Source organism: Bacillus rossius, chromosome 13 (assembly GCF_032445375.1).
Source record: "Bacillus rossius redtenbacheri isolate Brsri chromosome 13, Brsri_v3, whole genome shotgun sequence".
NCBI lineage: Eukaryota > Metazoa > Arthropoda > Insecta > Phasmatodea > Bacillidae > Bacillus > Bacillus rossius.
Genome location: NC_086340.1, coordinates 46,629,030 through 46,649,907, shown reverse-complemented (window position 1 = coordinate 46,649,907; position 20,878 = coordinate 46,629,030). Strand labels below are relative to the sequence as shown.

Here is a 20,878-nt window from a genome sequence, read left to right as displayed (position 1 = left end):
AACGAATCATCTCACGGTACTGATCCAAAAGAACCGATTCGGTCAAAAGATCCGTTCTGCCCATCACTAATGGGGAGCTACCCCCACTACGTCGCTCCGAGCCGAGCGGCGCGCCGTCGCCCGCCTAGCCTCCATCGCACGTGCGATCCCAGCAAACAAAGCAGCGGCAAGCTGCGCTTACTCTATAGCGGCGGTTTTGGAAAATATTGCTAATGGTTATAAGACCAAATGGGTTGCATTTATATATTATTCGAATGTGTATGATATTTAAGTATTACAGTAGGCGCCTATTTAAATGAGGCGAGGGGGTTCACGTGCGAGTGTGCTCTAATGCAATAACCGCCACTGCACACAGCATTTTCGTACACATGGCGGCATTGTATTTTACTTAATACATAATTTTATACTCAATTTAACAATCTTACCTCAATGAAAATATGACCACTAAATAATTGAATAATAAACGCCAGTAATTTCCAGTTTCCACCTACGAAGCAATAAGCAAGTAGCATGCAAATAACCTAAAGTCCTAAACAAAAATACGAAAGAAAAATTGCCGCCATTACAAATGAGGGAAGCCTACAATGTACAAAAGTCGAGGAACATCCCGATGAAGCCCGAAGGGTTAACCTTCGGGCATCTTCGGAAGTTGGTTTTCTTTTGAAAAAACGCGCGGGAATGTTAAATAGATTGTAAATATTGCGCACGATAACAATGAAATAGAGAATTTGTTTAAAGAATGTGTAAGAAATGTGTCTCAGCAGGTAACGACGGCGAGATCTAGAGCCGAGAATTTTTTTCATTTTTTTTATTGATTTTTGACCAGTTATTCCCAACAAACTTTAATGTAATGGCATTGCATTGTTGGTGCCTTCTTTAACTCCTGGCAACAACTGTTACATTGCCGGTACTTTCTTTATGTTTGTATCTTAATCCAGTCTTTCTTAATTTATTACATTTGCTGTCATATTGACAAATTATTGTCGACTGAAAAATTAGTTTGAAGGCCCTTAAAAACTGTTGACTGCAAGACATTGGTTAATATTACATTAAATCACAGCACTCAATCAATCAATCAATCCATTTCTTCCCGTTTATTGCTGTTATATTTATTTCTGGAAGTTGATTTTAAAACATCTAATTTTTTTTCCCCGCTCGATATGCGACAGTGGGGTTCACACTAGGAGGGGATTGTGAAATAAGCAGTGCGAGAGTGTTCTGCTTGTAGACTGCCACGGGTGCATTTAATTAATTAATTTAATACAATGATATTTCTCTTTGTATCTATTGCATGTTACCTTAATGTTTCATTTTCCTGTGGTGGCAAATACAAAATCAGCTACATGCATTTACACCTGCTGTCACCCGGTCCTCTGTGGAAGGCCCGGGGAATACCTGACGGGCTGTACGGGTGTTGTAATGATGATGATGATGTCCGGAGGGCGCCAGGATAGCTTGGAAACCTTGGCCGTTGTTGGTCGTGGGTGCATTGCCCCAGCGTGCCCCGTCTATATCTTAATTGTAACATTTTAAACTTTCTATATAATCAATATGGGATTTATAATGTTTGTAGGCCTATCAATTCCTAACTCAATGAAAAATGTATGTACATACTTATAAAATTGTGATATAATAATTTGGTTAGCATTTTTAATTAATTTTTATGTATTTACTGGTCATAATAAAAAACTTTTAAATGTTCTCCTGTAAACTTAGATAAATGGACATAGCACCCTTTCCCTATGGGGTACAGAAATGTTTAAATTGAAGAAAGTTATTTTAGCCCAATTTTAAAGTTTAAACTAATAACTTTGAATTGTATTTGTGTGTGTACATATTCTAATGTTTAATGGCTGATTCATGTATGTTACGCAGGAACTGTTTTGTTTGTTATTGAGTATATGTACTTACTGTCATTATTCTGAGCATTTTCCTGCTTAAGTTTTGTTCGAGGAATAACTAATAGAATATTACCAGATTACATTTACAGGAATCAAGTACATTTAAAGAGAATAGGAGTTACTAGCCATATAGCATTTAAAGCAGAAAATTTTAATGTATCAGCTGATATTTGGGTTGCTGGGAAAGAATTGGATACATGTATGCATGTTATTGCATCTAACAGTTTATTTCAGAGATACCAGAACGTACTATACTTCAACTAACTATGTTTAACATCTAGGCACACTGAAGTTATATAACTTGTGATGACACAAATTCTGTTGGTCAAAATAACAAATAATTATTTTATTTAATTTTTTTTTGCACAAATTAAAGATTCTGTTTCTCACCATAAAAGTAATTTTTCACATAGATGGATACTGAGGTTCAACACAATTGTGTGCTTTAGTGTATGTTGACTTGCAGAGTGTCATCTGGTCGTAGAATGTAAAGAGGAAATATTACTCTGTAATCTCTGTTTTGGTAATGCTCAGTACAGAAATAATACATTTATTTATGTGAAAGTTAGAGCCCACAGTTTCATCACAAATATATTAATGGAAATAAACATAAATATTGAGTAATTTTTAAAGTTTTGTTGTATTTTTTTTATTCATAACAGCCCTGCCCAAAAGAACCCTATCCATGTCCATTTCTTTCAGCCTATACCGGTACCTCATAAAAGTTGACATGTTACATTAAAATATATATGTGCAGTTCATATAGAAATTTTTTTATGTACTATGCATGAATAGAATAATGACATATTGAATATGTTAAGCCCAGGGGCGTAGCCAGGAGGTGGGGGGTTTAGGGGTTCAAACCCCCCCCCCCCCCCCCCCCTAGCACCAAATCTTTAATTAATTTCTTATTCATCACTGAAATAAATTTCATATTAAAATTAGTAAAATTTTTACCATTAAAATATTTAAAATTTAAGAACCGAAAACTGCTAAAATAGCACTATTTTACACCTTAAAATCCCAATTTTTCCGGGGGAGGACCCCCAGACACCCACTTTAATACATGCTTCTTAACACCCCTTATACACAAATCCTGGCTACGCCACTGGTTAAGCCTAAATCTTTTTTTATGATTCAAATATTACACTTTCTTTCTTGTAACTTACCTACCAATAACTATCAATGTGTTTGAAAATATACCTATCATGTTATTGTTATTATTATTATTATTATTATTATTGCTGCAAGTGGGCACAGAAGTACCCGGTGGCAAGCATTCACTCTACTTTCCCCGCACTCTTCTTCTGAACTGGTCCACACTCCCAACCATCACACACTCCTCCTCCAGCCTATTCCATTCCCCTACCGTCCTCACTGTACAATCATTTATTATGAATATGTGGCAAAAAATCTTTATACTTTTTTTCTCTCCATCCAAATTTCATAAGTTTTATCATTGAAATATAAGGTTGTAAAAACATACTCTTTGATTTTTAAATAATACCTACAACCAGTTTTATTTCAACTTTCTAAGTTACTATCCTTAAGTGGCAATTAAATAACATTCTAAATCCAGTAAAAAAGGCACAGTTATGAGGATTGATAAAAATATCTCCTAATTTTCATGTGGTGTCCAAGGAATCGCATGTATAAGCAGATGTTCTAATTTTTTCTCATGCCTGCAACAAACGGAAAATAATTCTTCATTTCCATGGCGCGTCCAAGGAATTTAACGTATAAGCTAATATTGTAATTTCTTCACATGCTTGCAACAAACAGAAGCAATTTACAAGTAGGTACTGAGGATGTAGTGAATTGCTCAAATAAAGAGCACTCTGGAGACCAAGTGTTAAAGAGAAACTGAATAAAAAAATATATTATTTACAGCAACATAATACACACCCAATGGTCAACATATTTCACACGTTAAAAATTTGTATTCTTTGATAATCTCGATAATTTTGGTATCTTATATAAATATACATTTATCTTTTATCTATTCACACATTTCATTATGAAGTCATCAACACAGCAGCGTTGAAGTATTTACGACTGTACATTCTTAGTTAGGTCGAAAATATGGTCTCAGGGCGGGTTCTACCACGTGGCTGCAGGCAGGAGTGCGTCGTTAATTTAACTTACCTGGGCTGTTCAGGCCACCCAGGACGCCTTGTATGAATTATGAATTAATTAATTTGTACTCTTGCAATTGGGCTTCCACCCGGTGACAAGGATAACTCCCTCTCAACTCCCTGAGCCTCCTCCTTAAGTCCCTCCCTCCCTTCCCCTTTAATACTCACTCCTCAAGCTCACTCCACTCTCGTCCCGTTCTCACCAGCAATGAAAAGGAAACAGACTGAGTAAAAACTATGGCACTTTATTGACGTATCATACACACGCTTGTCCAACCAATGGCCGAGTCTGTTGTCGAACCGTCGTTTCACGTTAAGTCTATCACTCTGACGTTATGCACGGACAGACTAGAGATAATAAATTCATCTTCACCTGCTGAGGCACCTAGTATGAATAACCTAACTGTTACAATCCATTCGTGAATGTTTCACAGACAACTTACATCTCCACATACCCGACGATGTTTTCCATTTTATTTTCTATACATTCCTTAAATTAATTCTCTATCTTACTGTTCTTATATGCCATGTTTACAATCTATTTCTAAATACCACGCGTTTTCCCAAAATAAAAACAAACTTCCGAAGATGGCCGAAGGTTAACCCTTCGGGCTTCATCGGGATGTTCCTCAACTTTTGTACATTGTAGGCTTCCCTTACAAATGATCCTTGGCAACGAATCGTAAACAAACATTGAGCAGTGAGTACACTAGCGCTCTTACAGCCGTGCACACAAACAAAATGTTGTTCAAGCATCTCTCTATGAGTGCACATCCCGTGAGAGATCCTTACCCCAGAGAAATCTGGGGAAATAAAGCAAGAATTTGGAATTTGGTTTATTGTTTTCTACTCTCACTCTCTCTCTCCTTCCTTCCTTCCTCCGAAGGGGCCTTCGCTGGAGTGGCCATTGGGATTACGCTCTAGCATCCCTCTTCCTCCTGGAGCGGCCTCTTGAGGATTATGCTCTAGGACCCTTCCCACCCTTTTCCTCCTTGTTGCCCAGCAAGAGCGAAGGCCGCAGCCCCCTTCTGCCTGGCAGACTGCCTGCCTAGAGGAGTGGTTCGACAGTGATAACTGAGGACATCACACCTCAGGAGGGTGTTCACCCCACTTCAAGCCACTCCAGCACTTGACACTGTTGCCGGGACACGTCAGTGGATATCAAGAGAACAGCTTTGTTTACTTTAGGGCAGTACGAGACTAAGGTGCAGTCATGTTGGAAACCAAATAGGGAACAGTGTTGTTTACATTCCTTGTTGGCTAAAAATTCTCGGGGAATTTCTTTGTTATTGTTCTTTCTAAGTGTGCCCACATAGGTAAGACACCCTTAACTGCTAGCAGGTTTTCAGATAAATAGATGTATTATTATGGTACACATTTATATTGAAGTTAAAAACTATTTCTAAATGAAAAGAAAGAAAAAATATACAATAAGAAAAACCAAATCCACTGTTTCATGCATAGGTTCGTGGAAGACAGGTTTCAACCAGCACACATTCACGTCTTGTCTGCACATGATTATAAGCCCAACTGCCAAGTAACCTCTAGAATCCATACTTCTAGGAAGGTACTGGGAAGGGGAAGGTCCAGAAAAAAAATAACAGTAAGTGCATGCCAGCAAAGTTGGCTGGGTGAAACACGCGCCCACTCCAGGGTTAATAAACTTTTCCCTGCACGAGGCTATAAACTGATTTCAATTTGGCAGCCATCTATGCATTTCCTACGCCAAATATTTTACAGATAGCAGCACTATACTGCGAATTTTGGAATTGTAATTTACTCAACTACTTTTAAAGTTGCAATTATTTCTTGTTATAACCATTAAAGTGTACTAAAATGTATTTCGGAATAGTTTCGCTATCATAAAGATTAATGTGGTATACCAATATGCTTCATACACCCCTGATAATAATAAAAATTACTATATACGAGTTAATTGCGATAGATCCTGACGTCGGCCCAAGTGTCTCCTCGGCTCCTTCAGGCCGTTATGCCTCGTCAGCGTCCTCTCTTGCATTACTAGTGCAACCTAAGTGCAGTGTCTACGAACAGGGACGCACCCGCGTGTGCCCTGGAACGTCCAAAGGCGATCTTGTGTCTTGTAAATAACTTCTAATATCCTATACTTATTGTCAGTGGCGGATACAGAAAAATCTCAAGGGGGGGGGGGGGGGGGGGCAGGTCTACCTCTTCCACACACTCCCTTGTTACGTCACATTGGTTGCTTGGATGCAGCCAGAGATCTTTTTCCAAGCTCTATCCGTTTCATTTACGTCTCGCCCGAATATTTGCTGTTTTTGGTGCATAATTGTGTGCTATATGTAGTTAAAATGGCTAATTGTGCAGTATACAAATGTCAAAATCACTACAGAAAAACTAAAGCTTCTGGAATATATTTCTCTTTCATCTTGAGCTATTGGTGTAAAACAAATCAAGTCACATGCAAAGCTTAATAAAGCTTAATAAAACTTTATTAAAACTGTTTCCAAGACATGAAGTCGTTAAAGGTAAGTGCATGAATGTGTATTGTATAACATCGGCGGCCGGGTGCGCGCCCTCCCCTTGCCAAGAACCATGCTTGGTGCTGGGCTGCCCTGGACAAGGGGGGGGGGCGCGCCCCCCCTGCGCCCCCCCTATGAATCCGCCACTGCTTATTGTCACTATGTTCCATTGTAAATATTCACGAGTACCTACGTTTTGGTTAATAATTTGTAATGTCTTTTCCTTTTAATAATTGGCATTTAGATATTTTTGTATATATTTTTAAGTGCTTATGCTGTGTCAGTAACATGTCGATCGGCAAGCCTGGCCCGCCGCGCGAGTTGCGTCTTCCCCGCCGGCCCGTTTCCCCTTCCACACCTCCACAGCCCGCGCGGGCGAGCGGCGGAGTGTCAGTCAGTCGCTTGCTGGCAGTTGCACGGAGTGGACCTGCTTCTCTCCGCTCCGCGAGAAGTAGCATGGAGTCCGGGTCGCAGCGTGGATGAAACTTCCATCAACCGACGTGGTCGTCCAGGCTGTGACAGGATTCCCAGTGATAAATCTCGTTAACAAGATCGCGTCTTCGTCACTTCGTAATTCGCTCTGCTCGAGACGCATGCTGTGCACGTCTGAACCATCTTACTTTCTTAATCAGTACGTATCGTTAGAGAACCATCTCCGCATACGTAACAGGCCACGTATGTGCTACTCCGAACTGCCGAAATTCCTAGTCAGTACGTATCGTTACAGAACCATCTCCGCATACGTAACAGGCCACGTATGTGCTACTCCGAACTGCCGAAATTCCTAGTCAGTACGTATCGTTACAGAACCATCTCCGCATACGTAACAGGTCGCGTACGTGCTCCGAAGCACTGCTGAACTTTCGTAACCGGTACGATTCGCTACGGGACTGCATTCAGTCACACTGGGTCGCATTTTGTTGCCAAGAGTTTGTTTCCGGGAGTCCGGGTTGCGGCAGAGGAGGACGCTCGTTCCGCGACGTGCCGGCCAGGCTGCGGCAGGATTCTTCATGGAATAAAGGAGCTCGTGAAAACGGACAGCATCATCTTCTCCTTGCTCCCATCTACCATTCCTTCCACCTACGTAAATTTCCCTCCTGGTCCCTTATTTCCCGGTCCCCACCACGTTGGCCTGAACACACTCTCTCTCCGACTGGAGCTACGCGGGTAAACCAGAGCGAGTCCCAGGACAGTTCACAACAGGGACTTAGGGACCATAGGACGAGGGACGTCAGTTTAATAAGTTTGTTAAAGTAAAAAAGGCAAAAAAAAAAAAAAAAGCTAATTGCTATTTTTAGAACTAAATAGAAAGATTTTTTCTTTTCAAAATTAATAAATAATAAACTAATTTAAGTACCCGAATGTATTTGCTAAATTCCATTTTACTCGTTTGAAAAATATATTATATTTTTATGTATTTGTTAATTTAAGTTTATATGAACATAAATACTAGAAAATAAAATATCATGGAGTTAAGAATAGTAATTAAAAGTTAACTGAACAACCGCGAATAAATTACGAGAATGTGTTGTTTAGTAAAAGAGTTGAAAATTTGTATTAAATAGAGAGACAAATTTAAGTAATATTAGTTAGTGGATTTTTAACATTGAAATTGGCCTTCAGTTTTTTAGTAACGTTAGGAAAAACATTTTTAAATATAGCTTCGTAGTACCGAACTTTCTTATGGCTAGAATGGGAACGTAGGCCAATACGACATACGTGTATTACGGTTAAGTGGCAAGTAGGCATAGATAATATTTATTTTTTTTGTAAATATTGTTTACAGTAATTGTTATTAGATATGCCAATTTTAATATTGATGCGCCAGAGCAAATTTTCAACACATGAGTTGTAATTATTTAAGCTTTAAAAATTTCCGCTAATGCTGGTGAGAAAATTTTAAAATTCCATAAATTGATTGAATTTTCTTGCAATTTAGCTTTCCCCTTTTGGCAAGGAGTCACTCCTCTCCACCTTTAGTCTTTCCACTCGGGGCTCGTGTCCTTGCATCTCTCACCTCTGGCATTCCTTGCTCTAGCCAATTCCACTCCTCCTAGTCCTCATTGAGGGCATTGAGGCCCATCTACAGTTGCAGTGTCCCAACACTAGCCCACATGACCCTCTGACGTCATGCGTGGAGTGTGCCTCCTCCCTGCTCCTTGAAGGGTCCTGCCAAGCAGCCCCAGCACCACAGGCTGAATCTGCTTCGCCCATCGCAGGGTCACCCCTGGGTACTTACATTCGACGTCCTTCTTCATCTCCTGCCATTGCCAGTTAAACGCTTCCCTCGTAATCTTCCTCTTCTGCATGAATCTAACCGCCTTTGTCTTTCCAACATTCAGCGACACCCATTCTCCTCTGTCCATCGTTCTAGCCTACCATATCCGCTTGCATATGTACTCTTCCCCCACCACTGAATCAGTGAAACATTAGTTATCGGAACCAACATCGGAATTTAATTTTTTTCAGTATTGGACCATCACTAATACAAACCAATTTAATGGATTTTTTTTGGGCAAAGCTGCCTAGTTGGGTTGACATGCCGTGAGGCTGTACCTGATTTTAAGTACACAGTTGTGTACTTGCGACCTTGCGTACTTCACTTGCCTTTGTGGCGTACTTGACAAGCCCAGACGGGTTAAGTGTAGGCCGCTTCAAACATGATTAAGTTAGTCAAACAGGTTGATAATTTTTTTCTTCCAACAATCAGTTTTATTGGAACAACAATGTTTAACTGAAATTAGTAACACTTTATTAGTGCCACTTGTATTTACAGCAGTTTACTTTATGATTCTATTTGTTTCAAATTTTTTATCAGTATATATGTACATTGAAACCGCCAGTCAAATATAAAGTGGAAATGATTTTGCAAGTCTTTAAATACAACTTTCAAAAAGTTTTTTTTTGACGTGATAACGTCTTATAAAAGATGAACGCCGGCTGCACGCACGAAAAAGCATGACTCATTGTCACGTTCTGCCTGAGCCGAGCGTGCAAGAACCAGCCAACCGCCGTGCGAGAAGATCTTCTGTAATATCAAACAGGTTAAAGCGGACTTTTTAACTAATTGTTCGTGTTTATATTTAAACACATCATTTAAATTAAATTTGCAAAAAATGTAAATAATATTTGAAAATTAAAAAGTATGCAATTTTTCATCAATGTTTTCTTATGACGTTATCACGTAAAATTATCGTCCGCAAACCGACTTTACAGACAACCCCCCTTTTTTCTCTTTCAAAATGGTAGTGTTTCGTCATGAAGTGCGCAAGAAGTACTTCACTTGAGACGTCGAGGTGAATGCAGACACGACCGACCCTGCGCTGGTGTCAGCTGTGTTGTCGCAGGCGATGGCCAAAGGCGTGTGCATAGAGCAGGACCCAGCGAGGCCTCGGCTGGTTCAGACGGAGATACTGTCCGTGAAGGAGGAGATCAAGGTCAGTGCCGATAGCTGTAATGTTCTACAGTCGCAGGTTTCTTGACAAACATATAAGCAACTTATTAATGTTGTTTAGGTAATTATAAAATTTTGGTATTCTGACATTTGTGAATGTAAAACATTAATAAGCAGGCTAGCATGGTGTCATTTTTTTTTACATCATTGTACTCAGTTTTAAATTGTTTCACTGAAATTACAATATGGACCGACTGAAATACAGCTAGTATTTTAACTCTTTTTTTTGGTTGGGAAACACATTTTATCTCGTAGTACTTAGTGTGAATGCACAGTTGTTTGGAGTTTACTGTCTAATACTGGTTTACATTGTATTTAATCACATTAACTTAAGGAGAAAAAAATAAGCAATGAGTTGTGATTCATTATTTGATAGCTATGCCCCTTTATTTTTATTACTTTGTGAAGTTTAACTGTAGGCTTATGTCTTTAATATGAAAACTTCTCATACCAACTCATCAGCTAAGGCCTTTTTCACATTTTTGTGTGTGTGTGAATATATATATATATATATGTATATATATGTATATGTATATATATATGTGTGTGTGTGTATATATATATATATATATATGTATGTATGTATGTATGTATGTATGTATGTATGTATATTTTTTATAAAATTTGACTTAATGATTGCACTCAGGAAACCTCGCAGGCTGTAGTTGATTGTCTGGTGTGACGTACGTGGCAGAGTGAAGACGAGGCTGATAGAGAGTGGCCCGGGAACGCGCCCGCTCCGACGGTGAAGGAAGAGGTAACCGTAGAGGACTTCCAGGCGTGCGAGCAGCTAGCAGTAGCAGCAGCAGCAGCCGCAGTCGCGCTCTCAGGTGTGTATCTGCGGGGAGCACCAGTTCCCATCAAGCGGTGTTGAGAACTACTGCAGCCTCGAACTCTACTGGTCTGCGGCAAGTCACAGTTGTGCCTGGCCAAGACAATCGTTCCTTGCGCATGAAAAAAAGAAGTATTTTAAATTATTTTGGTTGCATGTTGCAGGTAGTTGGTTGTAAAAGACTGTCTAGGACTACTTATTTACAAAAAACTGTTATTGATTTGTTTTCGTATAAAAAGTTGAAATAAAACTTGTAAATTATTCTTCTCCGGTGAAAAATTACGAGTCCGTTACACGATGTGACCAAAAGAAAACACCCACTTTTGCCTATCACGCCTCACAAAGGGAAAGAGTGTCACCGAGGTTCCGAAGCTCGGAAGTAGGTCCCGGTGACCACCTGTCCACCCTGGCCTTCGCCCTACATCTGGGGCCTAAACTTTTAGTCGCAAACGTGCGTAAATTGAAAGAAAGAAACAAAGTAGAAGTACATTAACTGCGGCGCAGCCCTGAACCCAGACGTGAAATTGTCCGTCTCTATTCGCTCATGATATTTTTCAGTGAGGTACCGCGCCGCGTAGTACTTGAACGACCGACGGGGCTACGCAACTGCCTGCAGCCACGTAGGAAAGGGGCGGCAGTGTGACCTCACCACGCAGTCACAACACAGCTCTTACATACGAGGACACAGTGCAGCATAAAATACATTACCCTCGCATCAAGGTGTTTCTGTAAAAATATAACATTCAAATCACAAAGCCCTTTCTGATTGGCTGCCACTAAACCCTGATAAATTTTCAGCTTCCTGTGGGAGCTAACACCTGCCTTTTTCTCATCATGAGATATACCCTCTTTTATCACATAATCGTCTTACGCGCGTAATCATCGCACCCATATTTTAGGGCGTCAAAATTTGGATAAAAAAAAACCTCTCGCGTAAAGGACACATGATGTTTTTGGTCCCGCTATTAGATGCCAAGCATTTTGTGTAGGTATCTTTTCCGTATAAAACAATGTATTTTAAAGTATAAATATAATATTTATTTAGAAATTACCGCGTACTTATATCAATAACGGAAATGCGAAGCTGTCTGATGTGTAAATTTTATTTTAAAGACTTTTTAAACGTTATAATCTTCATTGTTTGTCTGTGTCGCCGCAGTGTACCGCTTACAAAAATGTAGCCAGCGCTCGTTGCAATCATTACTGTTTGGTTATGTTGCTTCCCGTATAGAGCGTGCACATGGTTTGTAGTAGAATATCGATAATCTCACCGATTGCATGCAATGCGCGCACTCTATGCGGAACCGAGTTAACTGCATTTGATATCCCGCTCACTCGTGGTATTTACTACGGTAGTTATGCGTTGGTTCGGCTTGCATTTGGATCACAGATTTTGTTTTTCTCTTTGAGTTTGAAGAAAGGTTTTTGTTGCATGACTTATTAAATTAAATTGTTTGGCGTTTTCTTTTATACTTCACTTTGTAAATAAACGTACTTTCCATGAATGGGTTTTGTTTTTATGAATACTTTATCTAACAGAAAAAAATTTTTTACGTACAATCATCACACCCCTACTTTTCCAACTTGATTTTAGAATAAAATGTGCGACGATTATGCAAGAAAACACTGTATACACAGGAAGAAAGCACCGAAAGTCTCTGTAACTGATAAACTGTCTGGAATATTGGCACCGCCGTGCTGTGCTTCTGTTGTCACATACTCTTCTCCTGGTGTAATGTAAATGTCCCCTTAAGAAATAAACTTTGGGAGCCTGGTGGATCTTTTAGTTTTTTAAGTACAAAAAAAATAACAAATGTGATTTCGTCTATATATCTGTGCCTCTATATTTATTTTACTTTTCATTAAGTTTAACATAAACCAACAAAACATGATCTCAGTAAACAGGTTAAACAGTAACTTAACTTACGTATATGTTTTGCCAAATATAATAAATTATAACATTTGCTAAATGGGTTGGCAAATATATTAAAACTATAACATTTGATGTATGGGCCGGCCTTAATAATTAAAAAAAATATGATTATTAGGTGTCCTTTAACATAGTTAAACAGAATAAGAAACAATAAATGTCAAAATAAACAATCCCAGAGTTTTAATTCTTAGTGCTTAGAGTTCTTAAAGACCTGTAAGTAATAGTATCGGATGTTTCAGTCTCTTCAAAGTAGTAATCTAATTGTCGTGCTGTAGATATCACTGAGAATTTGGAAGTATGGAGATTTGAAATTAGCTGGCCGAAGGTGATGTGTTGCGGGCTACCAGGGCGCCCTAGCCGTCCTGGGTCCCCGAGGAAGGGAACGAGGATGCGGCCGTCATGCACGCTCCAGGCTCTTGAACCCTGTCCGTGAACAGGCCCAAATACAACATGGTCAGAACTGTTCACAGACAGTTAGCAAATGGGCAAAAGTGGCCACCAAAAGCAGTGATGGTCTGAGAATAAAAAGGTTGGCAAAAGCTCACCAAACAGGGAGTGGCTCCTAGCATTCCGGAAGGCAGCCCGTCAGGATGCGAGGCGAAGACAAGCGCCGAACACGCGTGGTTGCCGCGGACGCTTCCATAAATTGGGATGATTAGGAAGTTAGCAAGGTATAACAAATTTCTACTAGACACACAGACTGACTTATTACTGGTTAATATAAAAATTAGGAAAAACATCCCTTGACTAGCCGACTACATGTTCGTACGATGACCGACAGAAGTCTTGCTGGCCGATGATTCGAGGTGGTCAGTCTGCTAGCGCGGCATGGAGTGCCTTCGTGGTGGCAACAACGCTTATTTAAAATAGGAGCTTGATTTCATAAGAAGTTGTGAGGGGGGGGGGGGGGGGTTCGGCTTCTGGGCCGAAAGGCTCCGAAGATTTCCGAGTGGATAGCAAAGAAACATCTGCATCAATATCTTGATTTCGTCGTTAGCGGAGCGCCATCTCTTGGGTGGTGGTAGAAACAGAACACAAATCGACTTTGTGCAAGTACACTGCTAAAACAAGGGGGCTTATGGAAGGGACTGGTGTAGCTATTTGGCAGCTCGCAAAAGAACTACAGGGCACTGCTGCAAGACAATATCTCACTTCTATTTTTAAATTATCATAAGAACTCCCAAGTTATATTTGTCTACTATTCTTTTTGTGTAGGTTTATAATTTTGGAAATAACTGTTTTTATCTTAACATGTACGCTTGTATACATATATGTAGTAATATAAGACAATACAATTTCTCATGCCTGACATATTTTGTTACAAAATTTATAATATTATATTTTTAATTACTTTTTATAGGGTGCAAAGAAAGCAGCGAATGGCTGTCTATGGATGAAGAGCAGACTGAGGATGAAAAAAATTCAACTTTATCAGTTTGTGTGAATAACCGTTTATTACATCAACAATCGTGTTCTTCATTTCAGTCAAGTCATTTGAAGACACTGGGATTGAGTGTGGGGGAGCGAACCCAAGGATTGAAGCAATTGTTGAATCACAAGATGTGTCCAGGTGTGATTGATAATAATACTAGTGCAAAACACAATGTTGGAAGATCCTTATCATTTTCACAATGTTCTGCTAAGTTTGATCCAAAGGGCAGTTCATTTGTACAACTCAGAAAACACACTAGTAAGAAGACATACCCATGTTCACTATGTTCTGCTAAGTTCAGTACAAATAGTTACCTTAAGATACATACGAGAATACACACAGGTGAAAAGCCATTTTCGTGTTCATTGTGTTCTTCTAAGTTCACGGGAAAGAGTTCACTTAAGGTTCATGTAAGAAAACACACTGGTGAAAAGCCATTCTCATGTTCATTATGTTCTTCTAAGTTCACTGAAAAGAGTGCACTTAAGGTTCATGTAAGAAAACACACTGGTGAAAAGCCATTCTCATGTTCATTATGTTCTTCTAAGTTCAGTACAAATAGTGACCTTAAGATACATACGAGAATACACACAGGTGAAAAGCCATTTTCATGTTCATTGTGTTCTTCTAAGTTCAGTACAAATAGTTACCTTAAGATACATACGAGAATACACACAGGTGAAAAGCCATTTTCATGTTCATTGTGTTCTGCTAAGTTCAGTACGAATCATTACTTTAAGGTTCATATGAGAATACACACAGGTGAAAACTCATTCTCATGTTTATTTTGTGATGCTAAGTTCATCCAAAATAGTTACCTTACAAAACATATGAGAAAGCACACTGGTGAAAAGCCATTCTCATGTTCTTTATGTAATGCTAAGTTCACTCAAAAGAGTAATTTGATTGGACACCTCAGAAAACATACAGGTGAAAGACCATTTTCATGTTCATTTTGTACTCTAAAGTTTAGTGAAAAGTTTAGACTTAATGCTCATGTAAAAAAACATACTGGCGAAAAGCCATTCACATGTTCACTATGTTCTTTGAAGTTCACTCAAAAGTATAGTTTGATTGTACACCTCAGAAAACACACTGGTGAGATGCCATTCTCGTGTTCTTTATGTTCTGCAAAGTTCGCAATAAAGAGGCATTTGATTCTACACACCAGAACACACACTGGTGAAAAGTCATTCTCATGTTCATTGTGTTCTTCTAAGTTCAGTACAAATAAAGACCTTAAGATGCATACGAGAATACACACAGGTGAAAAGCAATTTTCATGTTCATTGTGTTCTGTTAAGTTCAGTACAAATAGTTACCTTAAGATGCATACGAGAATACACACAGGTGAAAAGCCATTTTCATGTTTATTGTGTTCTTCTAAGTTCACGGGAAAGAGTTCACTTAAGGTTCATGTAAGAAAACACACTGGTGAAAAGCCATTCTCATGTTCAGTATGTTCTGCTAAGTTCAGTACGAATAGTTACTTGAAGGTTCATATGAGAATACACACAGGTGAAAACCCATTCTCATGTTCATATTGTTCTTCTAAGTTCAGTACAAATAGTTACCTTACAAAACATATGAGAAAGCACACTGGTGAAAAGCCATTCTCATGTTCATTGTGTTCTTCTGAGTTCTTTGAAAAGAGTTCACTTAAGGTTCATGTAAGAAAACACACTGGTGAAAAGCCATTCTCATGTTCATTATGTTCTTCTAAGTTCAGTACAAATAAAGATCTTAAGATACATACGAGAATACACACAGGTGAAAAGCCATTTTCATGTTCATATTGTTCTTCTAAGTTCAGTACAAATAGTTACCTTAAGATACATACGAGAATACACACAGGTGAAAAGCAATTTTCATGTTCATTGTGTTCTTCTAAGTTCATTGAAAAGAGTACACTTAAGGTTCATGTAAGAAAACACACTGGTGAAAAGCCATTCTCATGTTCATTATGTTCTGCTAAGTTCAGTACAAATAGTTACCTTAAGATACATACAAGAATACACACAGGTGAGAAGCCTTTTTCATGTTCATTGTGTTCTTCAAAGTTCATTAAAAAGAGTGCACTTAAGGTTCATGTAAGAAAACACATTGGTGAAAAGCCATTCTCATGTTCATTTTGTTCTGCTAAGTTCTGTGAAAAGCGTTCACTTGGTAGGCATCTAAAAACTCATGGATGAAAATACATTCTCATGTTCATTATGTTCCCTTAAGTGCATTGAAAATAATGAACTTACTAAACATAAGAGAAAAATCACTGGTTTTAAGCCACTCTCATGTGCAAGTTGTTTAGCTAAATTTTGTGAAAGGAGTTTGTTTAGTAAGCATCTAATTATACTTATGGGTGTGAAGCCTTACTGATGTTAAATTTTTTCTGCTAGTTTCAGTGAAAATATCTTAGAAAGCCTATAAAAAAACATGCAGGTGAACTGCATTCTCATATTAACAATTTTCTTCTAAGTTTGCTAAACAGTGTACCTTGAGTCTTCTCTTGTGCACACACAATTTTAAAAAAGAAAATATGTGTTTATTATACTCTCCGGCATTCATTTCAATGAGTTATTTGATTACATACCTTTTGATTCACCAGCAAGAAGCCATTTAATTTTATTTTGTTGTATTTACTTAAATAATGTAGTTCTTGAAATAAATAATGTATGAATACTGTAAAAGTTGTTTATGTGTTTATAATGTTATGCTAGGTTTACCGAAAGTTAAGATTTAAAATTTACAATATAAGAACACAAACTGTTGATTCAACATTCTGTTTGTTAAGTCGTATAAAGTTTCGTCAAAGAATTGTCATCAATGGACAATCGGAACAGGCATAGGTGAGACGGCACTTGAGAGATGATAATGTTCTGCCTGCATTCAGTTGTGAGCTGGTTGTTGACTTGTACCTGATGAGTTGATAACTGATGTGTATAATTTGTTAAGCTGTGTTCTCCTCAGAGACATCCAGGTGTGCACCTACATAGTATTTCACATGTACAACCAATTAATTAAATATATTGTTAAAAACAATATAACTCCCTAACATGAATATAGTTGAATAAAACATATTTGTACAAATTTTACTGAACCTTTTATTTATTTTATATATGTATATTCTGAGGGCTATCTTCTCCACTGCTTCACGGGGAAAGATGTTTATATGGGCGCCACCACGTGGAATGGGCACGTGGACCCCGGCCGATCCTCTCTCTCAGGGCGTGACGTGACCCATGTGGGACGAGTTACCAGCCCTATTGATTTGATTATGTCGATCTACACCAAACCTGGCCCGCTCTAGGCGTCGGGCATGCCACACTCGTACAAAGGTTGGATTCTCATTACGTAAAATATAACTCCCGACTCAGTTAAAATTTAGGTTTAATAACATAACTCACGCCTCCCTACACGTTCTTCATTAAAACAGTAAAAGGCCTGGGCACGGATCAGCTTAGGTAAAGCATGGGCCAACCATGTGGCCATGCGCCATGAGTCTCCTGTGGACTGCGACAAAGAAGCTCGTAACGAGTTATATAAATATTTAATTAAACGTCCCACCGACCGAGAGCGGCCCCGAGGGCTAGAGATTGAAATTATTTAGGAACAAATTATAAAACAGAAATACTTGATCAGATGCACAATGATTGCGGCCCCCGGGGTGCCGACGCGTCTACTCTCGATGGCTATTGAAGAGGAACTGGCTACGCTACCCTCGCAATGGCGCACTTCCGCCGTACAAAAACCGTTACGTTAGTTAATAATCCCGTGCCCCGGCGAAAGTGAACATAATTACAAACACATCATTTAATTACAAAACACAATACTCTTAATTAAAAACCATTAACACTTCTGTAATTTGAAGCTAGGTGGAAGTGGGATGTAACTTCAACAGGTTAAGTGGGAACCAATGGTGTACCATTCCAGTATGATACAACAGCAGTTGTAAAAATGTTGTTATATTAGAAAAAAAATTAAAGTAGAAAAAAATATATTTTATTCATTAAACCAAAATGATAATGTATTAAGGTACAAATAGATATAACAAATGTACAGACAACACCCATTAATCGTTATGGTTTTTACAAACATGAGTATAAAACAGATGCTTGAAAAGAGAGCATCATGAACAATTTGCGCAATGAAAATGCGCCTGACGTAACACGTATTTAAGTACTGCGCATAAGGAAAATTCTTTTAATTAATGTACATTTAAAAGACCTTAGCAAGCAGACAAAAGTCATATAAAAGTCTCACGCAGAGCAAATTCGTTATCAAGCAATTAAGTATAAATATTAAGGCTTTAAATTATGCATTAAGTTTACACGCAACATAAGCTTTCATGGCAAAATTTAAATGGGAATCGCGAACCCCAGCTAAAAGACATTAAAACAAAAATATTACGACAGGGAGGAAGCCCAATGCGCAAAACAAATAATCAAGCAAACACTCATGTAAATTAAGGTCGGTGGTAAACAAACAGACCATTAATGCCCGCGGAAATTACAAGGCAGAGATTCATAGTGGATTTAGAGCGAAGCTTCTAACATAACTAATCAACCATGAGCATGAGTAGCGCGGCCTCCTCCCAGCGGACTGCCTACGAGCGAGAGTGACTGAAGACAGTGCCGGCCTAAGCAAACTCGCGGCCTTATATACAGGCGAACTGTCTTTCGAGAACAATAGAGAAAAGCGGCGGAGGGGAAGGTTCGAGAAACGAGGAGAAGGGAAGACGGGAAGCCTCGGGAAAGGAGGGGAAGTGCGGAGGGGAAGGCTGGGGAAAGATGGAGAGGGGGAAAGGATGGAGGGGAAGGGAGCGCTCTGCTAGCCCGGGAGGCGGCAACTGCTGCAACCCCCCCCCCCCTTAAGTGGCCCTACCCTGAGAGCATAAGATCACGAAGTCGAAGAACAATGCGAAGCCACGCAAGCTGCAAAAACATGGATGCTGGAACACCAGCATGAAGAAATCTTTAGCGGCTCGCAGCTCGAGCCGAAACGTTGACGAGTCCAGAAGCGGGGCAGAAGACGCCATCAGTGTCGCTTGGTGCAGGGAATCCGCGAGTCTCAACCACCCAGGCCTAGGTGGGACTCCAGCGGAACCCGCCGTAGACCGAAGTGCCGAGGCAGGCAATCCAGAGCGGCAATCGTCGTAGATGAGGGATCACCTCTGATGGGCTCTGGAGCATCCGAGCGCTCACAGGAGCGCGAAGGCGTTCAAACTGGAGACTGCCGGTGCTCAACAGGGCACCTCAACAGGGGGCCTGCATCCGGGCGCCGCGAAGGAGCCATGCCATCAGGCAAGAAGTCGAAGCGAAGATTTCTCTCAGGGGGACACGTCCCGGCGGGGGGGGGGGGGGGGGGGGCGAAGACGACGACGCCCTGAAGAGACGTCTCTCCTCGAGGCGAAGAAGCAGGTTGGTGAAGATCGTAGAGATGCGGGGCCAGCAGAGCGAGGGCAGGGGAGAAGTGGATGGCGCGCCAAACTAAAAAGGAAAAAAAAAAAAAGGGAGAGCCGCAACAGCAAACACAATAAACAAACAACACTGAAACTTAATAATAAAACAGTTATCTAAACGCAAGCTTAATAAACACTCTCAAGTAATAATAGCAAAATACTTTAACTCACAAAGGCCTTGACTTGACTCACATGAGCCTTCTTAAACTTATGTTTAAACTTACATGACTTAAGTAACAAGGTATTAGCGGCCAAAATCCTATGCACACTATAAGGTCCTTCATAGTGAGGCAAAAGTTTCACATTTAATTTACTGGCTAAAGAAGGGAGGGTGAAGCTGCGACAGAGAACAAGGTCTCCGACTTTGTAACCATGAGGGGATCTGTATTTGTTATAAGATTCAGCGACAGCCTGACGGGCCTTTCGTAAATTGCAAGCTACCGAGTCGAGCACACTGTCAAGGCCCGAGGCATCGAGGGCGGAGTCGAGAGGGGGAAGGCCCCACTGGTTAAGTAAGGGATGAGTGAGCTCACGCCCAAGGAAGGGAAGAGAGGGAGGAAATCCAGAGGAGGAATGAGTAGCAGAGTTCAAACCCACGTTAATATAATCCAAATCGGAATCCCAAAGAGTTTGGTCAGAACGATAGAAGGATATAAGGATGCTCTTCAAAACCTTATTTACTCGTTCGACCATGTTACCCTGAGGAAAGTAAGCAGAGCTATAGATGGGTTTCACAGCCCATTCAAAAAGAAAATCACTGTAAACAGAAGATCTGAAATAAGGAGCATTGTCAGAAACCATGATACAAGGGGGACCAAATAATTTAAACACCTGTTCTCTAAGAACCCTAACGATCGTAGCAGCCTTCATGTTTTTGAGAGGAAGGAGAATGACAAATTTCGAAAAAATGTCCAGAACCACTAGTAAACAGATATTTCCCTTTTTGGACCGGGTAAGAGGCCCAAATATGTCGATATGTAAAGCGTGCCAAGGAGCAACAGGAGGATCGGCGGCATAGAGCCCTACCTTGGAGTTGTGAGGGGGCTTTGATACTTGACAGTCAACACAAGAGCGAACATAGCTACGAACATCGCTCAGTAGCTCGGGCCAGAATAAATGCGCGGAAATCCTGCGCTGGGTTTCCTCAATACCCAAATGGCCACCGAGAAGTGAAGAATGAAAATAAGCCAATACCATGGCCCTTAAGGCGGCTGGAACAACTGCCTTGCGAGCTC

General features: G+C 39.9%; 1 protein-coding gene across 5 annotated transcripts; it reads left to right on the top strand.

Annotated features, from left to right (window-relative positions):
* Positions 1-8,194: 8,194 nt before the first annotated feature.
* Positions 8,195-17,277, top strand: LOC134538521 (oocyte zinc finger protein XlCOF6-like). 5 transcript variants are annotated; one of them, XM_063379913.1, is made up of 4 exons: positions 8,195-8,274; positions 9,787-9,974; positions 10,686-10,821; positions 14,117-17,277. In XM_063379913.1, exons 2-4 carry the CDS (start codon positions 9,888-9,890, stop codon positions 16,378-16,380), a joined length of 2,487 nt encoding a protein of 828 aa, XP_063235983.1. In that variant the 5' UTR covers positions 8,195-8,274; positions 9,787-9,887; the 3' UTR covers positions 16,381-17,277. The 5 variants fall into 5 exon arrangements, with proteins under 5 accessions (XP_063235983.1, XP_063235984.1, XP_063235985.1 ...); XM_063379914.1 differs by having other exon boundaries at positions 8,210-8,278; XM_063379915.1 differs by having other exon boundaries at positions 8,242-8,266.
* The last annotated feature ends 3,601 nt before the right edge of the window (positions 17,278-20,878 follow it).